General features: G+C 39.8%; 2 protein-coding genes across 2 annotated transcripts in view; both read left to right on the forward strand.

The window, feature by feature from the left end:
- Positions 1 to 1,764: 1,764 nt before the first annotated feature.
- Positions 1,765 to 17,772, forward strand: LTV1 (LTV1 ribosome biogenesis factor). Its single transcript, XM_043888345.1, has 11 exons — positions 1,765 to 1,977; positions 2,916 to 3,047; positions 3,908 to 4,081; positions 9,538 to 9,625; positions 12,329 to 12,470; positions 12,828 to 13,083; positions 15,131 to 15,258; positions 16,161 to 16,300; positions 16,788 to 16,840; positions 17,029 to 17,229; positions 17,363 to 17,772. The coding sequence occupies exons 1-11, from the start codon at positions 1,975 to 1,977 to the stop codon at positions 17,471 to 17,473; spliced, it is 1,428 nt and encodes a 475-aa protein (XP_043744280.1). The 5' UTR covers positions 1,765 to 1,974; the 3' UTR covers positions 17,474 to 17,772.
- Positions 17,773 to 18,248: 476 nt separating this feature from the next.
- Positions 18,249 to 19,340, forward strand: part of ZC2HC1B (zinc finger C2HC-type containing 1B) — a 37,136-nt gene continuing 36,044 nt past the window's right edge. The window contains exon 1 of the mRNA XM_043888346.1: positions 18,249 to 18,495. Within this exon, the coding sequence (XP_043744281.1) occupies positions 18,468 to 18,495 (28 nt within the window). The 5' untranslated portion in view covers positions 18,249 to 18,467. The remainder of the gene's footprint in view (positions 18,496 to 19,340) is intronic.

The raw sequence follows: 19,340 nt of genomic DNA on the forward strand, positions 1-19,340 counted from the left end.
GCCAGCACCCATCTGAAATCTTGTGGTGGTAATAGGTAGATGTGGTGGTGGTGGTTTAGTTGCTAAGTTGTACCTGACTCTTGCGACCGCATGGACTGTAGTCTGCCAAGCTCCTCTGTTCATGGGATTCTCCAAGCATGAATACTGGAGTGGGTTGCCGTTTCTTTCTCCAGGCGATCTTCCTGACCCAGGAATCAAACCCTGGTCTCCTGCATTGCAGGTGGATTCTTTACCAACTGAGCTATGAGGGAAGCCCTAAGTAGATATGCTTATAGCCTTTACTTAAACTATGACCAAATGTTTGAGGGATAGCTTGAAAAAGACTAAACATTAGTTTCCACCTCCCAAGCTAAGGTATGCAAACACCAAAGAGATTCTGAATATATTAGTCAGAATTCCTCGACTGTCAACACAGTTGGGGGGAAGGGTTATTAACTGGATGTTTGAACACAGTTCATTAAGCAGAAAATAAAGACCTGATTAAGCCTAAGTGCTGCCTAGAATAGCAAGGCCCCATTTCATGAGAAATGTTGGACTGGATGAAGCACAAGCTGGACTCAAGATTGCCAGGAGAAAATATCAATAACCTCAGATATGCAGATGACACCACCCATATGGCAGAAAGTGAAGAACTAAAGAGCCTCTTGATGAAAGTGAAAGAGGAGAGTGAAAATGTTGGCTTAAAGCTCAACATTCGTAAAACTGATATTATGGAATCTTCTCCCATCACTTCATGGCAAATAGATGGGGAAACAAGGGAAACAGTGAGAGACTATTTTCTTGGGCTCCAAAATCACTGCAGATGGTAACTGCAGCCATGAAATTAAAAGATGCTTACTCCTTGGAGGAAAAGTTATGACCAACCTAGACAGCATATTAAAAAGCAGAGACATTACTTTGCAGACAAAGGTCTGTCTAGTCAAAGATTTGTTTTTTCCAGTAGTCAAGTATAGATGTGAGAGTTGGACCATAGAGAAAGCTGAGCACCGAACAACTGATGCTTTGAACTGTGGTGTTGGAGAAGACTCTTGAGAGTCCCTTGGACTGCAAGGAGATTCAACCAGTCCATCCTAAAGGAAACCAGTCCTGAATATTCACTGGACGGACTGATGCTGAAGTTGAAACTTCAATACTTTGGCCACCTGATGTGAAGAACTGACTCATTTGAAAAGACCCTGATGCTGGGAATGACTGAAGGCAGGAGGAGAAAAGGATGACAGAGGATGAGATGGTTGGATGGCATCACCGACTCAACGGACATGAGTTTGAGTAAGCTCTGGGAATTGGTGATGGACAGGGAAGCCTGGCATGCTGCAGTCCATGGGCTCGCAAAGAGTCGGACACGACTGAGCGACTGAACTGAACCAAGGATCCTCCGTTGCTAAGGCAACTAGCTCTGAGTCCCACCCAAATAGGGAACTTGAAACGTCAGGGACCCAGGAGAGTGGCCACCTTCCTTTTGTGTAGTTTATTTGTATGTTCTGTTTGTCTTGTTTACGGCGAGGAATAGGCAGGAAATACAACTGTCAATGGGGATGCTAGCTCCGTGGCTTCTGTTCTCAGCAGAGGGCGATATAAAAAGCCAGTTCGCCAATAAACAGCGACCCCCTTTCGCGCCTCATCTCGCACAGGCGACCACGACTCCCGTCCCCAGCTGATTTAATTACGGACAGAAAAGCCCCGCCCTCCGAGAGAGGAAACAGTCCCACCCACCAGTAGCTTCTCGCGATCCTTGAGCCGGCGTGAGCTTTGCGTAATTTCCGGTTGTGATCCTTCAGCCTTTCGGGGATTGGTCCATTTCCACGGCCTGCTGAGTGGTTTCCAGCCAGTTCCCGGAGCCGCACGTGTGGAGTGGAGTAAAGACCGGGCAGTGAGCTGATTCTCAGAGGCGTTCGGGAGGTACCGTGTCACCTTCCGTCCGACTAGGAGAGTGCTGTCGTCCCTGTTTGGCGTGAGCGCCGCGCGGCTGCAAGCATGGTAAGTAGGAGTTGGGGCGCCCTGTTTTGGCAGAGGCCAGGCTGGGTCCCCTAAGCCAGTGGCTTCTGCATCCTGGAACTGGGATCGCACGTCCGAAGGTGAAGCCAGGCGGCTTTTGGCCCATTGTCCCGGTTTGGGCCACCCTCACCACTGCGGGCGTAGTTTGCAGTTTAGAATGGGGCTTCCACGGCCTAGCGTGCCTGTGGAGTAGACAGAAGAGGATGGCCTACCCTTTACCCTCCTAGAGGCCTAAAAACCTATAACAAGGCACACAGATGCGACACCCAGTGCTTCGTGGCGTCAGGCGGAGAGGGGTTTGCTCGCCTCTCCAGACGTTGCAGTGGCAGGTGTCTGCTCATCTGTCTACTCTGGGGAAGAGGAGCTTCTAAGATTGGGCCTACTCAACTGGAATGATCTTTCAGTTTAGAAACTCGAGGGTGTGTAGTGAAACGAGAAGGTAGAACGATGGTGAATCTTGTACTTCAACTTCAGTTGTGTTATGGTTTTAATAGTTGATACAGGAACTGTTTCTCCTGCTTGTAACTCTTCCTCAGATTTTCCTGCGTTGGACCCCTATTCTGGTTCAGACTCTCAGGGACCTTCTCTGAGCCCCCACTTGAAAGTAACTGTTGAGTCAGTACCCATCCCTGTGTTTCGTTTTGCTTGCCTTCACCTGAAACCCCGTTCTCGGTGATTTGCTTGTGAACAGAAACTTTAACTTTACCATTGCTACATTCCCAGCACCTGTAACTAGGTTTGGCACGGAGTACCTCCCAACAAAGGTTTGTTGAAGGAAGATAGTGGTTTTTTCTTTTTTTTAAACTGCAGGTTTTGGCAATCTGTTGATCCTTCCCATAACTTATTGAAGATGCCTGTGTGGGGTATAATCAGTGTTTTTTGCTGTTCTTATTAATTACTGTGATTCTGTTTCTTTGAAGCCTCACAGGAAGAAAAAGCCCTTTATAGAGAAGAAGAAAGCTGTATCTTTTCACCTGGTCCACCGGAGCCAAAGAGATCCTTTAGCGGCAGACGAGACTGCACCCCAGAGGGTTCTGTTGCCTACACAGAAGGTAGGTCCTGTTCTAAAACCAGTAAGTTTGTAGGTGGATTGTTGATAGTTTTTAATTATATTAGTCAGCTGCTGTTCTCAGATAACTGATCTTCTTGGAAACAAAATATGTGATTTAATTCTCAGTAAATATGTTCATTTTTACATCATACATGTTTATTTTGATTGAGAGCCTATTTTTATTGGAGATGTTTAAGTGAGCAGTCTTATAGAGTAATGGAAAAATATTTACTAAACCATCGGCCACAATGCTTTATTCTGTTATTTAGGACATAACCATATGCTCAGTCTTTGCTTTCCATGAGATATTGGCATTTCATAACCACAAATTGCATTTTTGCCTCCTGGTCATCTCATGAAATGTAAAACTCATGAGTTAGCTTTAGAAAATGCAAGGGAGCTTTTAAGAGGTTGATTTGGTAATTATCAGTCAGAGTATTCTTGTTAAGTGTGGGTAATGTGGAAGGAAGTATTGGGGAACCCAGGCATATTTAGCTTTTTTGTAAAGCCAATTGGTGTTATGCATTGAGAAGTTTCTTTGCATATACATTCAGGAAATTGTACTTACCTTTCAGTGCGCCCTAGTCTTTTAATTCTCCACATAACATAGTAAAATAGTGTGTGTGTGTTTCTTGGCTTGACTTGTTGCACAGAAGTGTCTAATGGAAGGAAGAACTGTTTTTATTCCATTTTCATTTTATGTGGCATCCTGTGTTTCCTGAGTTTAAGTCTTTGTCTCATTCCTATCAGCCAGAGTGTTCGTGGGTCATCTGCCCCATGTTCTGAAAGCTGTGCTCATTGGAAGGTTCCTGGGTCTTATCCTTGGAACAGGCACTGTGTCCATGTTGTTTATTATCCTAGATAAAAGATGAAGAGAGGCGAGCGGAGCAGAGGAAGTATGGAGTGTTCTTTGACGACGACTATGACTACCTGCAGCACCTGAAGGAACCCTCTGGGCCATCGGAGCTGATTCCCACAAGTACCTTCGGTGCACCTTACAGGGGAGATGGGCGAGAAGAGCCTTTAGTAACTTCAGTAAGGCTTTTTAGCAGTTTGAGTGTGAGTGTGTGTGAGGGGCTGTGAGTGAGTAAACCACCACTTTTAAATCAACGTAATTGTTTGAGGCAAGCAGTGGTGTCAGCTGGAGAGCTGAAACTGAGCCCAGTAGTTGCCGCTCGTGGCCTCTGAGCACAGGCTTAGCTGATCCCACGATAGGTGGGATCTTCCCAGACCTGGAATCAAACCCATGTCCTCTGCATTGGCAGGCAGATTCTTAGCCACTATACTACCAGGGAAGTCCTTATTTTTAGTTTCGTATTAGTGTGTAGTAAATTTTCCTGTGAAACTTTTATATCACTTTTGGCACTTAAAAAAGATGAATATATTGGATTTATAGACAGAAAGGAGAGATGCAAAGAGCATCAATTTCCCCTGCTTCTCATCTCCAGTCCTGCCATGGTCTAGACATTCTTTTCCTTGGGGAAGATGTGATCTTAAGCTCCTCCAGTCCATACTTGTTGCTTAAGATAAGTCAAAAGGGTTAGGTGTCAGCATATTATACCAGAGAGGTATTAATAATAACTGTTTGCCTGTTCATTCACTCACTAGGTTGTAGCTCTCTTGGGAGGCCACACACCCCATTACCACATCTTTACCAGAACCTATTTCTCTACACCTTCTTCCCCAAACCTGTTACATCCGAAGTAGGATATGTATCTTATTGACTCATTTCCTTCCAGTGACCCATTGAAGAAGGGAAAGTGGCTCAGTTTCTTTATCCTAAGTAATAAATGTTTTAGTGAATTCCTAACATCCTTCTGGCTAAATTGTATTGGCCAGTAAAAGACTGTTTAATTCATTTTGGGTAAAAGTAACCACTATCTAATTAATTAACTCTTCTAACAGAGTAAGACTATTAAAGGGCACTTCAGTGATGTTTACAAGGATATGTGGATTATGTTTGAAAAACAAGTGCCATTGGTTTTTTGTAGCATGATGCAAAAATATGGATGAGTCCCGTATGTTTCTTCAACTGTAACGTATAACAAACCACCAAAGTGAGTAAACCAGGAGTATTGAATATGCCCTAAAAACAGAAAGTAAAGCAGTACAGAAAGTAAATTAGTAAAGTGTGATCAGTCCCTGATTTTTTCATGAAGCAAAGCAGGTACTGTCACAGCAGAGAGCAATTCAGAATCATTGCAACCACTAAAAAAGTCACAGGCCTTTATCCAAAATGTAATTACTGTCTAAACTCTATATGTATGATTCTTTTCTCCAAAGTTGATTCATTAAGCCCAAGCTGATCCTTCTCTTTCTAACCCCAGAGTCCAAGGATAGATAATCACAAAATGTCTTAAAAGTACTTAGTTTACCACAGTTTTTAAAAAGTTATTGTAATATGTGGCAAAATTATGAAATTATGCACTTTAAATGGCTGAATTGTGTAATATATGAACTATATCTCAGTAAATCTTTTAAGAAATAGGATTCCACAGCAGAAAGCCAGATCTTTGCCCATGCTTCGCACCTGAAAAACTCTTTAGAAGCCATAACAGCTTACTGGATAGGCCCTCGTGCTCTTCAGTGGCTTCCAGCAGGCTCTGTGAGCCAGTGAGAATGCGCAGCTTGGCTTCCTGCCGGCTCCTTGACTGAGGATGGACAGTTTTGAGGTCCATAGACAGAGAACACGTTGTGGTGACTCTGACATTACCAACTGTGTGGCTGAAAAGACGAGACTAAAGCTTAGGGACCAGTCAGAAGATATGTGCCAGCCCACGTTGAAGTGGATTGTATGCTGTGCAGAATGAGAGAGTTGACACTGAGGAAAGCTCCAGAACAGTAATCAAGAAGAGCTTCATGGAGAAGGAAGAAACTGAGCTGGCCGCTGAAAAGGGTGGATTCTGTTGAAGAGAGAAGGATCATTCCAGTCAGAAGGAAGGGACATGAGGTAGTATTGTGGGTCATTGTGGCTAGCACATGTGTGCTCCATAAATTGCTTTGAATTATTCCATGATGTAATTGATTTTATGGGGAGGTTCCATTACTGAGTAACAGTAAGGAGTCTGGACACACAGAATAGACAAGGAGTTTTAATCTGGCAGTAATAGCATTTGACTGTTGTTCCATGTCCAGTTCCACACACTAGTAAAGTAATTCTCCACGCCAGGCTTCAGCAATACATGAACTGTGAACTTCGAGATGTTCAAGCTGATTTTAGAAAAGGCAGAGGAACCAGAGATCAAATTGCCAACATCTGCTGGATCATTGGAAAAGCAAGAGAGTTCCAGAATAACATCTATTTCTGCTCTACTGACTATGACAAAGCCTTTGACTGTGTGGATTACAATAAACTGTGGAAAATTCTGAAAGAGATGGGAATACCAGACCACCTGACCTGCCCTTTGAGAAACCTGTATGCAGGTCAGGAAGCAACAGTTGGAACTGGACATGGAACAACAGACTGGTTCCAAATAGGAAAAGGAGTACGTCAAGGCTGTATATTGTCACCCTGCTTATTTAACTTATATGCAGAGTACATCATGAGAAACGCTGGGCTAGATGAAGCACAAGCTGGAATCAAGATTGTTGGGAGAAATATCAATAACCTCAGGTACGCAGATGACATGACCAATATGGCAGAAAGCAAAGAAGAACTAAAGAGCCTCTTGATGAAAGTGAAAGAGGAGAGTGAAAAAGTTGGATTAAAACTCAGCATTCAGAAAACTTATGATCATGGCATCTGATCCCATCACTTCATGGGAAATAGATGGGGAAACAGTGACAGACTTTATTTTTTTGGGTTCCAAAATCACTGCACATGGTGACTGCAGCCATGAAATTAAAAGACTCTTCCTTCTTGGAAGGAAAGTTATGACCAACCTAGACAGCATATTAAAAAGCAGAGACATTGCTTTGCCAACAAAAGTCTGACTAGTCAAAGCTATGGCTTTTCCAGTAGTCACATATGGATATGAGAGTTGGACTATAAAGAAAGCTGAGTGCCAAAGAATTGATGCTTTTGAACTGTGGTGTTGGAGACTCTTGAGAGTCCCTTGGACTGCAAGGAGATCCAACCAGTCCATCCTAAAGGAAATCAGTCCTGAATGTTCATTGGAGGGACTGATGCTAAAGGTGAAATTCCAATACTTTGGCCACCTGATGTGAAGAACTGACTCATTTGAAAAGACCCTGATGCTGGGAAAGGTTGAAGGCGGGAGAAGGGGACAACAGAGGATGAGATGATTGGATGACATCACTGATGCAATGGACATGAGTTTGAGTAAACTCGGGGAGTTGGTGATGGACAGGGAAGCCTGGCATGCTGCAGTTCATGGGGTCTCAAAGAGTCAGACACAACTGAGCAACTAAACTGAATAAAACATTGGACTAGATGTAGATTAAGCAACATCTAACTGTCATCTGTGCCCTGATTAGCCATGAGTAAGATGGTGCCCAGAAAATAGATGTGAAGTAACTGTATGCAGGAGTTCAAAACAATGAGTGGGTCACAATGATTTATGATCTTATAGCATTTAAGCAGCCAACTCAGAAAAGTTGTGCCACAAAGGAAACTATAAGCAAGGTGAAAAGACAGCCCTCAGATTGGGAGAAAATAATAGCAAATGAAGCAACAGACAAAGGATTAATCTCAAAAATATACAAGCAACTCCTGCAGCTCAATTCCAGAAAAATAAATGACCCAATCAAAAAATGGGCCAAAGAACTAAACAGACATTTCTCCAAAGAAGACATACAGGTGGCTAACAAACACATGAAAAGATGCTCAACATCACTCATCATCAGAGAAATGCAAATCAAAACCACAATGAGGTACTATTACACACCAGTCAGGATGGCTGCTATCCAAAAGTCTACAAGCAATAAATGCTGGAGAGGGTGTGGAGAAAAGGGAACCCTCTTACACTGTTGGTGGAAATGCAAACTGGTACAGCCACTATGGAGAACAGTGTAGAGATTCCTTAAAAAACTGGAAATAGAACTGCCATATGACCCAGCAATCCCACTTCTGGGCATACACACCAAGGAAACCAGATCTGAAAGAGACACGTGCACCCCAATGTTCATCGCAGCACTGTTTATAATAGCCAGGACATGGAAGCAACCTAGATGCCCATCAGCAGACGAATGGATAAGGAAGCTGTGGTACATATACACCATGGAATATTACTCAGCCATTAAAGAGAATTCATTTGAATCAGTTCTAATGAGATGGATGAAACTGGAGCCCATTATACAGAGTGAAGTAAGCCAGAAAGATAAAGACCAATACAGCATACTAACACATATATATGGAATTTAGAAAGATGGTAATGATAACCCTATATGCAAAACAGAAAAAGAGACACAGATGTATAGAACAGACTTTTGGACTCTGTGGGAGAAGGCGAGGGTGGGATGTTTCGAGAGAACAGCATCGAAACATGTATATTATCTATGGTGAAACAGATCACCAGCCGAGGTTGGATGCGTGAGACAAGTGCTCCGACCTGGTGCACTGGGAAGACCCAGAGGGATCGGGTAGAGAGGGAGGTGGGAGGGGGGATCGGGATGGGGAATACATGTAACTCCATGGCTGATTTATGTCAATGTATGACAAAACCCACTACAATATGGTAAAGTAATTAGCCTCCAACTAATAAAAATAAATGGAAAAAAAAAAGAAAAGTTGTGCCAATACCAAAGATGAGGATGTTACCTCTGGTTTAGGTAGGAAAAGATTAATTTTGTTTTGAAATTTGAAGAGAGTGGAGTTGTGAGACCAGGATTTGAATCCCCCAAACCTCACTTAACTAATCTCAGGCAGTCATGCCATTTAACCTTTCTTAGCTTGTGTTTGACTAAAACATGCTAACAACTCACGGGGTCGATAGAATTAAGTGAAGTGATGTACTAGATTAAGTTTTGTGAAGTATTACAAGGAACTTGCTTTTGAGATGATGGGGATATACATGTTCAAAACTGGTAACTGGAGTACAAGTGAGACAATGCAGAATACGGTTGTGTTAGAATTGCGGTAACAAATTACCACATATTACCACTGGGTGGCTTAAAACAACGGGGATGTATTCTGTCACAGTTGTGGAGCCCAGAAGTCCGAAAGCAAGCTTTCGGAAGGTTGTTGCTTCTCGGGGCCTCACAGGAAGAATCTTTTTGTGCCTGTCTCCTAGTTTCTGGTAGTTGCCAGCAATCCTTAGTTTTCTGTTGCTCGTAGGATAGCACTCCAGTCTTCCTCCATCTTCATATGGCGTTCTCCCTCATGTGTCTTATTGTCTTTGTGTGGCCTCCTTATAAGGACACACCATCATCCAGTACCATCTCATCTTAACTAATTACATCTGTGAGGAACCTGTTTCCAAACCAGGTCACTTTCTGAACTCGGTGGACATGAATTTGGGGGGCACTTCAACTCTTAGTAGCTGAAAAGTATTTCTAAATAAATCTAACCATTGCATAATTTATTTTTCAAGACCAGTGGAATTAAGTTGCCTTCCTCAGTGTTTGCATCAGAATTTGAGGAAGATGTTGGATTGTTAAATAAAGCAGCCCCTGTTTCAGGTATGTATAATTTTAACTTCAAGTGGACAGAGCTGTATTTTACAAAAAAGCAACATATAGTAATGATACAGAGTTTTTCTTTCCCTGATAAAAGTGTTGCAACAACTGAGGAGTGTTTGAATTTAGATTAGAGATCATTAAGTTAGGAAGGGTAACTGTGATCAGCGTCTCTTTATTGCCATCAAATTCTTAATCTTTAAAGTCCCTATTTGGAGAGGAAAGTGGGAAAATTATTTTTGGTGATCTAGTAGGGGAATTTTAGCCTTGTCCTAACTTCTCACAAAGGAAACAGTGATACTCAGTCTTACATTCATGTGGTGCAGTCATGAAAATACTTTATCTGTTCGCTTTCAGAATTTCTCCCAAGAGTGTAGAGAAGTATTTTATAGAAGTCCATCTCACTATCTATCCTAGATACACCAAAAATTAATAATGTTTGGGTTCTTTTTTGCAGTACCAGGACTAAAATGAACAAACAGAAGTCCACAGATGTGGTGTTTGATATTTCCTGCTAAACTGCGTTAATTATTGACTAACACTTGCCATGTGTCACTCATTCATTTAATCCATTCTGCAAATTTTTTAGTTGTACTATGACCGAGTTTGGGTTAAATCAGAAAAAAAATTGTCTCTGACCTCTTAATTATCATCAGCTGGGAAAGATAGACAAAGAATGGGAAATTACAATCATAGTACAAATGAATGAATTATTGTGAAGCACCAAAGATGTCATGGTTGATGTCTTAGGTAGAACTTAAGTAGGTAGATGGAGGTGGGGTGGGGAAGAGAGGATATTCCAAGAAAAGGCATGAACATAGGAATCTGCACACCTCTTATCTGTAGTAGGTCTGGAATGAAGGGTAAGGGTTAATGGGAAACAAGGCTGGAGGTCAAGCAATGGCCACTCTGTGAAGGGTGTTGAAAGCCATGTCAGTTTACAGGTTTGAACTTGAAAGTGTTTCTAGGACTCTACTATTTTTACATATAGAAGAACACAGCTAAAGAAACAGATTAGCGTTTGTTAAAATCTCATAGTCTGAAAAGACAAAACGTCTGAAAAGACAGGAGTTTCACAGGCTACAGATATTTGTTAGGTTGGTGCAAAAGTAATTGTGGTTTGCATTGTTGAACTTTGCCCTTTGATACGGGAATCCATTCTTTAGCAAAAGTGATTATGTTATACATCATTTTAATGTGCATTTCCTGCTTTATGTGTTTTTTACTACTAATGACTTATTACTTGCTGTTCATTTCATGTTTATTTTAGACTGTAGAAATAATGTTAGACAAAAAGCAAATTTAAGCGATTTTTTTTTTTTTTTTTTTGAGTTCAAAACTGGGTCATGGTCATAAAGCAGTGGAGACAATTCACAACCTCAGCAACGCATTAGGCCCAGGAACTGCTAAGAAACTTACAGTGCAGTAGTAGTTCAAGAAGTTGTGCAAAGACGACAAGAGCCTTGAAGATGAGGGAGCATAGTGGCTGATGAGAGGAAGTTGATCGTGGCCAATTGAGAGCAACCATCAAAGCTGATCCTCTTACAGCTACATGAGAAGTTGCCAAGAATGGTCGGTGTTGACCATTCTACTGTCATTCGACATTTGAAGCAAATTGGAAAGGTGAAAAGGCTTGATAAGTGGGTGCCTTGTGAGCTGACTGAAACTCAAATCATTTTGAAGTGTCGTCTTTATTGTATGCAGCAGTAAACCATTTCTTGATCAGATTGTGACATACAGTGAAAAAGTGGATTTGATACAACAGCTGGGGATGACCAGCTCTGTGGTTGAATGGAGAAGAAGCTCCAAAGCACTTCCCAAAGTCAAACTTGCACACAAAAAAAGGTCACGATCAATGTTTGGTGGTCTGCTGCTGGCCTGATCCACTGCAGCTTACTGAATCCCAGCAAAACCATTACAACTGAGAAGTGTGCTCAGCAAATCAATGAGATGCACCAAAACCCACAAAGCCTACAGCCAGTATTGGTCACAGAATGGCTCTAGTTCTCCACAGCAACACTTGATCACATGTCACACAACCAACACTTCAGAAGTTGAATGAATTGGGCTACAAAGTTGTACTTCATATGCCTTATTCGCTTGACCTCTCACTAACTGACTACCACTTCTTCAAGCGTTTCAACAACTTTGCAGGGAAAATACTACCACAACCAATAGGATGCAGAAAATGCTTTCTAAGAGTTCCATCGAATCCTGAAGCATGGATTTTTACACTATAGGAATAAGCTTATTTCTCATTAGCAAAAATGTGTTGATTGTAATGGTTCCTACCTTGATTAATAAAGATGTGTTTGAGCCTAGTTATAATGATTTAAAATTCACAGTCCAAAACCACAACTACTTTTGTACCAGCCTAATAATTTGTTTCTTCTAACAGGTGAGAGTTGCTTTTAACAGGTGAATTTAAAGCCCAATTTTTTCCTGCGGGTAAAAGCTTTGAATTTTGCTAAATAGACACAGCTTAATATTTTAGATCTGTGTTTTACCAGTGGGTATTTGAACCAGAGGGACTGTTTCTTTTTTAAATTTTCTTGCAGTTTTGTTTTTATTCCTGAACTTCTAAAAATTTTAATCACTGTTTTATCCTCAGTATATAGAGTCAGGCATGTAATAGCTGAGAATTATGTTAGTTAAGTGAACGAATCATGCTTTCTTGGGAATTCTCAATTTTTGTTTTCCTTCTAGGACCTCGGTTAGATTTTGATCCTGACATTGTTGCAGCTCTTGATGATGATTTTGATTTTGATAATCCGGATAATTTACTTGAAGATGATTTCATTCTTCAGGCCAATAAGCCAACAGAAGAGGAAGAGGGAATGGAGATACAGTATGTGTGGTTTGTTTTGAAGCAGGAATGCCCTGACTGTTGCTTCCATAGGACTATAACCATTAGTTATAGCTGGGAGAGACCTTTGAGAGCATTTAGTTTGAGTCTTCTCATTTTAGGGTAGAAAATTTAAGACTTGAGGTCCTTACAAGCCATCAATAGATGGGGCTAAAGTCCAAGTCGCTTGATTGCTAGTTCATTACTTTTCCAACGAAATCATACAGGTCAAGCAGCACAGCTGTTCTTGCCTAAACAAGCATCCTGCCTGAAATACCCTCAAATTTTACTTGTGTAAAGTCATTTGGTTCTGTTGTTTTTCAAGTTGTTTTGACAGTTAATTTACGGCTCTGACTTTAGGAAATCTGAGGCTGAAGATGACAGTGAGTGGGAAGATGTGGATGATGAGAAGGAAGGAGGTAGTAATGACGATAGATATGACCCTGCAGGCTCGTCAGATGAGGATATGTCTACCCCTGGAAAACCTCTTGGGGCTGTAGAAAATCACTTCTTCTGGGAAGAGGAAACAAAAAGTCGCTTTACTGAGTATTCCTTGACGTCCTCAGTCATGAGGAGGAATGAACAGCTGACACTACATGATGAGAGGTTTGAAAAGGTAAGGTCTCCATATGGGGAGCCTTTTAATACCAGTTCCTAGTACACATTATGACATTGGAACCCAAAGCTAGAATTTTCAGTGTTAGAAACAGACTGTGTCTTTTAAAAACAGATCATAAAATGGCCCCAGATTTCATTCTGGAAAGAATGTGCTTAAGTCAGAAAGTGACTGATCAAACCTCTTGACATTCCTCAATAGAATCTGATAATTTGATTCTGAACCTCTCTGATCCCAATCTCTAAGAGTATGCTATCTTCAAATATTGGCCTGGGCTTTCCCTTTTCTTTTTGTCTGTTTTTTTTTTTGAGTGTTTTTCTTACTGTTATATCCCAATACCTAATATAGTGTCTGGCATATGGCAGGAGTTCAGACTGTTACGTAAATAATGAATAAATTCCTTCAAGGAATACCTAAGATAAAGGTTCTAACTTTGCCTTTTCAGTGAGTATTCATTTCTCTCTTTTCTCCAAGAAATAGGAAAATTGTTACTAATAACCTCACTTTACAGGAGTTACATTACCCCTTGCTTAATTCTTTTACAAAGCCTGACAATGTTTACAGCCTTTGAATAATACAGTAAACATCTAAACAAAGAGTGAAATTTGTGCATTAACACCTTTTATTTACATGATCTATTAGCTTGCATAATCAGTGAATATGGAAGTATCTGAAATATTCTGAGGTAAAGATTTCTGCCTAGGATTTGTTCAAGCTGAACACAATAACTGCCTTTCATTTTAAAAATTAAAGTATAGTTGATGTACAATGTTATATAAATAACAGGCGTACAGTATAGTGATTCACAATTTTAAAGATTATATTCCATTTATAGTTATTATAAAATATAGTTATTATAAAACATTGGCTGCATTCTCCCATGTTGTACAGTATGTCCTTATTTTACACCTGATAGTTTATGCATCTTAATCTGCCCCTGTTTTGTCCCTTGTCCCTTCCCTCTCCACTGGTAACCACTAGTTTGTACTCCATGTTGAGTCTTTTTTGTATTCACTAGTTGATTGCATTTTCTTAGGTTCTGCATATGAGCAATATCATACACTATTTGTCTTTCACTTAGCATAATTCCCTTAAGTCCATCCATGTTGCTGCAGATGGCAAAATTTCATTCTTTTTTATGACTGAGTAGTAGTATTGTGTGTGTGTGTTCATACATGCGTATACACATACCACATCTTTATTCATCTGTTGATGGGTGCTTAGGTTCCTTCTATGCCTTAGCTATTATAGTGCTTAGCTATTACAGTGCTTCTGTGAACATTGGGATACACATATCTTTCCAAATTAGTGTTTTTGTTTCTTTCAAATATATACCCTGAGGTGGAACTGCTGGGTCATGTGGTAATTCTCTTTTAGTTTTTTGAGAAGCTTCCATAGTGTTTTCTACGTTGGATACACCTGTTTGCATTCCTACCAACAGTGTACGAGAATTGCCTTTTCTCCACATCCTCACCAGTATTTGTTATTTTTATTGTTTCTGATAGCCATTCAAACAGGTTTGAGGTGACACCACATTGTGGTTTTGGTTTGCATTTCCCTGCTAACTGGCAATTTTGAACATCTTTTATGACCTGTTGGCCTGTTGACCATCTGCATTTCCTCTTTGGAATAATGTCTGTTTATGTCTTCTGCCCATTTTTAGTCAGATTATTTGGGTTTGGGGTTTTTTTTTTTTTTTTTATGTTGAGTTTTATGAGCTGTTTGTGTATGTTGAGTATTAACCTCTTAACGGTATTGACATTTGCAAATATTTTCTCCCATTGCGTAGGGGTTTTCTCTTATATCAGTGGTCATTTTCATGTTAAATGGAAGCCTATTTTCAGTCTTCATGTCAGTTTTAGAATGCTGAGTAGAATGTCTTCCACATCATATTATTATGGTGCTAAATCTCTCCTAATACTTTATTAGTAGTTGTGATCTCATGGTGGTGCTTGAATATTGTACAGGAGTAAAATGTAAAATTAACATTTAAATGCTGTAATCTTTACATTCCCTTTTCATGTTATGTTTTCTCTTTACATCCAAGTTTTATGAGCAATATGATGATGATGAAATTGGAGCTCTGGATAATGCTGAATTGGAAGGTTCCATTCAAGTAGACAGCAATCGCTTAGAGGAAGTTTTGAATGACTACTATAAAGAGAAGGCAGAGAAGTATGGTGACTTTTCCTTGGCTTTTTGCTTGTTTTCATTTTCAAATAAAGTCTGTAATCACACAGCAGAATCTCAAAAATTACTCAGTCAGAATCCATATTTTGAAAATAATACATTTTCCCTAACCTTTGCTCATATTTTGCTACTAAGAGTCCTGAAGGCGAATATAATAGTAAGTGGAAACACTGAGAGCCAACTTTTTGTAGCTTTGACCTGAGAATCATGATGGAATAACAGGATTAAGGTACAAGGTCACGCACACTTAGGGGACATGGTGCTTTTAGCCTCTTCGGCTAAAGAATCATTCTGACTTCTCAGTATATATACTCTTCATTTTCATGAAAAGGTGTTCTGAGAAGTAAATCAGAATTTACTAAATCAGGCTAAATCTTCAGCCTGATTTAGCATAACTTTCTAGCTGAACGTTTGGTAAATCATCATCTGTATCAAGGTGATTTCCCTGAGAGAAACTAATGAGGTGTTTACATCTGCTCAAAAGGTCTGTGTTGCCTGATGACTGTCACATGTAGAACCCAGTGCAGGACAAGGGTTACATTTTTTAAGTTATTTGAATACTTTCATGAGACAGATGGGCTAATGCTTTTCAAGGCTTTAAAAAAGATAATGTTATATAGGAAAACTTCTATCTTGTTTAATGTGCTAAAACTGTGTAAAGATACAGATAGGTTTTTCCTTTCTGTCAGCAGAATGACAGGGGAAAGGCAAGGCTGGATAGAGCTAATTGTGACAGGAAGTGACAGATGGGGCAAATGAGTTTGTGCATTTGAAAAAAGGCTGTTGTTTCTTTAGCTCTTCAGTGCAGTTTCAGTAACATATAGTGTAATAATAAGTGGTATTTTTCCCCCCTCCTCTATCTTCATTTTGGAAAACTCAACCAAAAGTTGTGTAAAACTGAACACTCTTGAACCCTTCGAGGACCAGGACCTGCCAGTGAAGGAGCTGGATGGGTCTGAGGAGGAGGAGATTGTTACGGTAGTTCTTGAAGAAGCCAAAGAGAAGTGGGATTGTGAATCTGTTTGTAGTAAGTATCTTAAGTGTCTGTTTTACTGCTGAAAGTATGATAGTGATTTTAAAGTATTGAGTACATTGACTCTTTGGAAAAGTACACATTTTGGGAAAATAGTTGTTTGTTTTTGTTCAGTCACTCAGTGGTGTCCGACTCTGCGACCCCGTGGAGCTGCGGCACACCAGGCTGCCCTGAGCCCTCACTGCCTCCCGCAGTTTGCTCACACTCCTGTCCTCTGTTTCCCAGCATCAGGATCTGTTCTAGTGAATCAGCTCTTCACATCAGGTGGCCACAGATTCGGAGCTTCAACATCAGTCCTTTCAGTGAATATTCATTTCACTTACTTAGTTGTAAATCGAAATACTTAAACATGCAGCAGATGCTATTGTTATTTTGAACTGTGAAAACACTAAAGAATATAGGAGGAACTCAGTAATGTTTTTGCTGAACTGAAAGTGAACTTGTTAATACATGATTTTTTGTGTTTGTGTTTTTTTTTAAGGTACATACTCAAATTTATATAACCATCCACAGCTTATCAAATATCAACCAAAGGTAAGGCATAGTGTTCTGAGCAATTTGAAGTATGCAGTGTAGGAAATGGAGTGTACAGATTATTTTCTCTGGGCTTTACCTCTTTGTGGCTTTCAAAGCCATTATGAAAAGCAACTAAATGGGCCATTAGTGAGCTGTTTTTTAGTAGGAGTGGAAAATAGCCCAATTCCATTTTATCTTTCTTTCAGCCCAAACAAATCCGACTATCTTCTAAAACAGGAATACCTCTCAATGTCTTACCTAAGAAAGGACTCACAGCAAAGCAAGTTGAACGAATGCAGATGATTAATAACAGTGATCTCCCTAAAATATCAACCCAACCACGTTCTAAAAGTGAAAGCAAAGAAGATAAAAGAGCACGAAAGCAAGCTATCAAAGAAGAGCGCAAGGTAAAATAATCTTCTCAGATGTGAGATTTAGAAAGAGCTGGAGCGGGGCAGGTATGGTCATGGGAAGTTTCTTTTGTAAAGTTAGTCTACATCAGCGTGAAGATTTGAATAACATGAACATTTTCTTGCACAGGAACGGAGAGTGGAGAAGAAAGCTAACAAATTAGCCTTCAAACTGGAGAAAAGAAGGCAGGAAAAAGAGCTGCTGAACTTGAAGAAGAATGTTGAGGGTCTAAAGCTGTGATAGTGGAACATTTAAGATAAGGTGCTTTCCCTGTTAGGGACTTCTTGTTACGTTAAAAAATGAACGAGGATCTTCAAAGAGAGAAAACTGTTCAGTCTGCCATTTTTATTGGCAGGTATTTTAAAAAAAAAAAACAGTACAGTATTTGTATTTATATCATCAAGTTTTCTCTGCCAGCTGTCTTGTAAATATTGTAATATTTTAGAATTTAATATTATGGGCTTAAATTTGCTTAAATAAATGACAATGGACATGAAATGTTTGGATAAATTAAAGGAAAAATGCCTTCATAACTTAAATGGAATTGATTTGTTCTTCATTTATTTGTACAGTTGTCCCAGTTGCCTTTCGCAGATGTTCTCAAATATTTCTTTGAAAGCTTTCCACTCCTTTTCAGGACTTAAGTGGTTTGATTTCCTGTATGTTGAAAAGTAACCCAGTTAAAAATTCAAATTTGAAACAAGAGTGGCAAGAAGAGCTTCCCTGAGAAGTTTCCACTGGTTGGAAGCTAAATTTCCCATTGCTGTGTGCAAAGGGTTATTTCAAAAGGGTGGTAAAACAATATCAAGGTCATTGGAACGCAATTACTGGCTGATTTGTTTTTGGAATTTAGGAACAGTGAAGACAGGAAACAGAAGAAATAATCAAGAAAACTTCCTTGGCTTCAGTGAGTACCTGGCTCAAAATCAGAAATATTAAGTTCAAACTAGAAAGCTTGTCTTTTCAGTGTTATTTAATGCTTGGAACCATTCATACTGATTAAAATACATAGTTGAAAAAACTCCCTGTCTTTTGGTGAGATTTTTTTAACTTTTTCAAGGCTCAAGCAATGACACCATCACAATTGTTAATTATTTGGTAAGCTGTGACTTTCTTGCAACAAACAAGTTGTTAGTGACCCTTGTTCATGTGTCTGTGACTAATGCTTTGTTATCTGGACTGTTCTGGGAAAAAAAAAAAATTCTGGACAGTGTTGGTCTGAGCAGGGTACAGAATGGCTGGGGCACAACCATTCTCAGCAGGTGAGCTATATTTGATATCTAAATTGTTAGGAAGTGCCTTCATCTATAATTTGATTGTGGCTTTTCCTAAGCTGATAGATGTTATCTTTCTCTCTATGTTATGTATTCTAAATCTTAAGTAATTACTGTGGAATTTAAAAAGAGTTGTGGAAAACAGTAGCATTAGGTGCTCTACTGACATTGATACCAAAAAAAAAAAAAAACTGGCTGAAGAGCTTGTCCTTACAGAAGTAGAAAACTGGAAAGCATGAATTTAAATGCCAACCTGTGGAAGCAAAGGGCCAGATGATGATTTATATTTGTATTGGGAATATACTAAATCCTAAAGAGATGACCACATATTTTGGTAGCTGTCTCATTTGAAGGTTTTTTAAACCACAAGAATCTTAACAAGATGTGGAATGTTACTTTGACTTGGTGTTGTTCACACTCCATCTGTGGAACTTCTAATTTTACCACACCTGACTCAAATGGTTTAAGTCAACATGTTATATATTTTGCAGTTAGGAGAATGTGACTAAAAGCCACTAGTCTTGGTGAGAAACATTGTGATTTTGGCAGATTATCCTCCAAATATAAAGATCTTGATTTTAATCAGGAAAAAAGTTCTTAAGTTCATAACTTTTTGGAATATTTATGATGTGAGTCACATATAAACAGTGGTTGGAAACTTCAGCTCTTTGTTTAAATGTATGGTGTCCTAAGTGATAAGGGAGTTTTACCTTCAAGGACAGCATTGTCCAAGGAGGCAGGGTGTGTGCAGCAAAATGTGACCAGCAGTGTCAAGTCACTGCGATAAGTGTCACTTGAAATGAGAATCTTGGTACTTGCTGTTCCCTCTGAAG

This window comes from Cervus elaphus, chromosome 26 (genome assembly GCF_910594005.1).
Source record: "Cervus elaphus chromosome 26, mCerEla1.1, whole genome shotgun sequence".
NCBI lineage: Eukaryota > Metazoa > Chordata > Mammalia > Artiodactyla > Cervidae > Cervus > Cervus elaphus.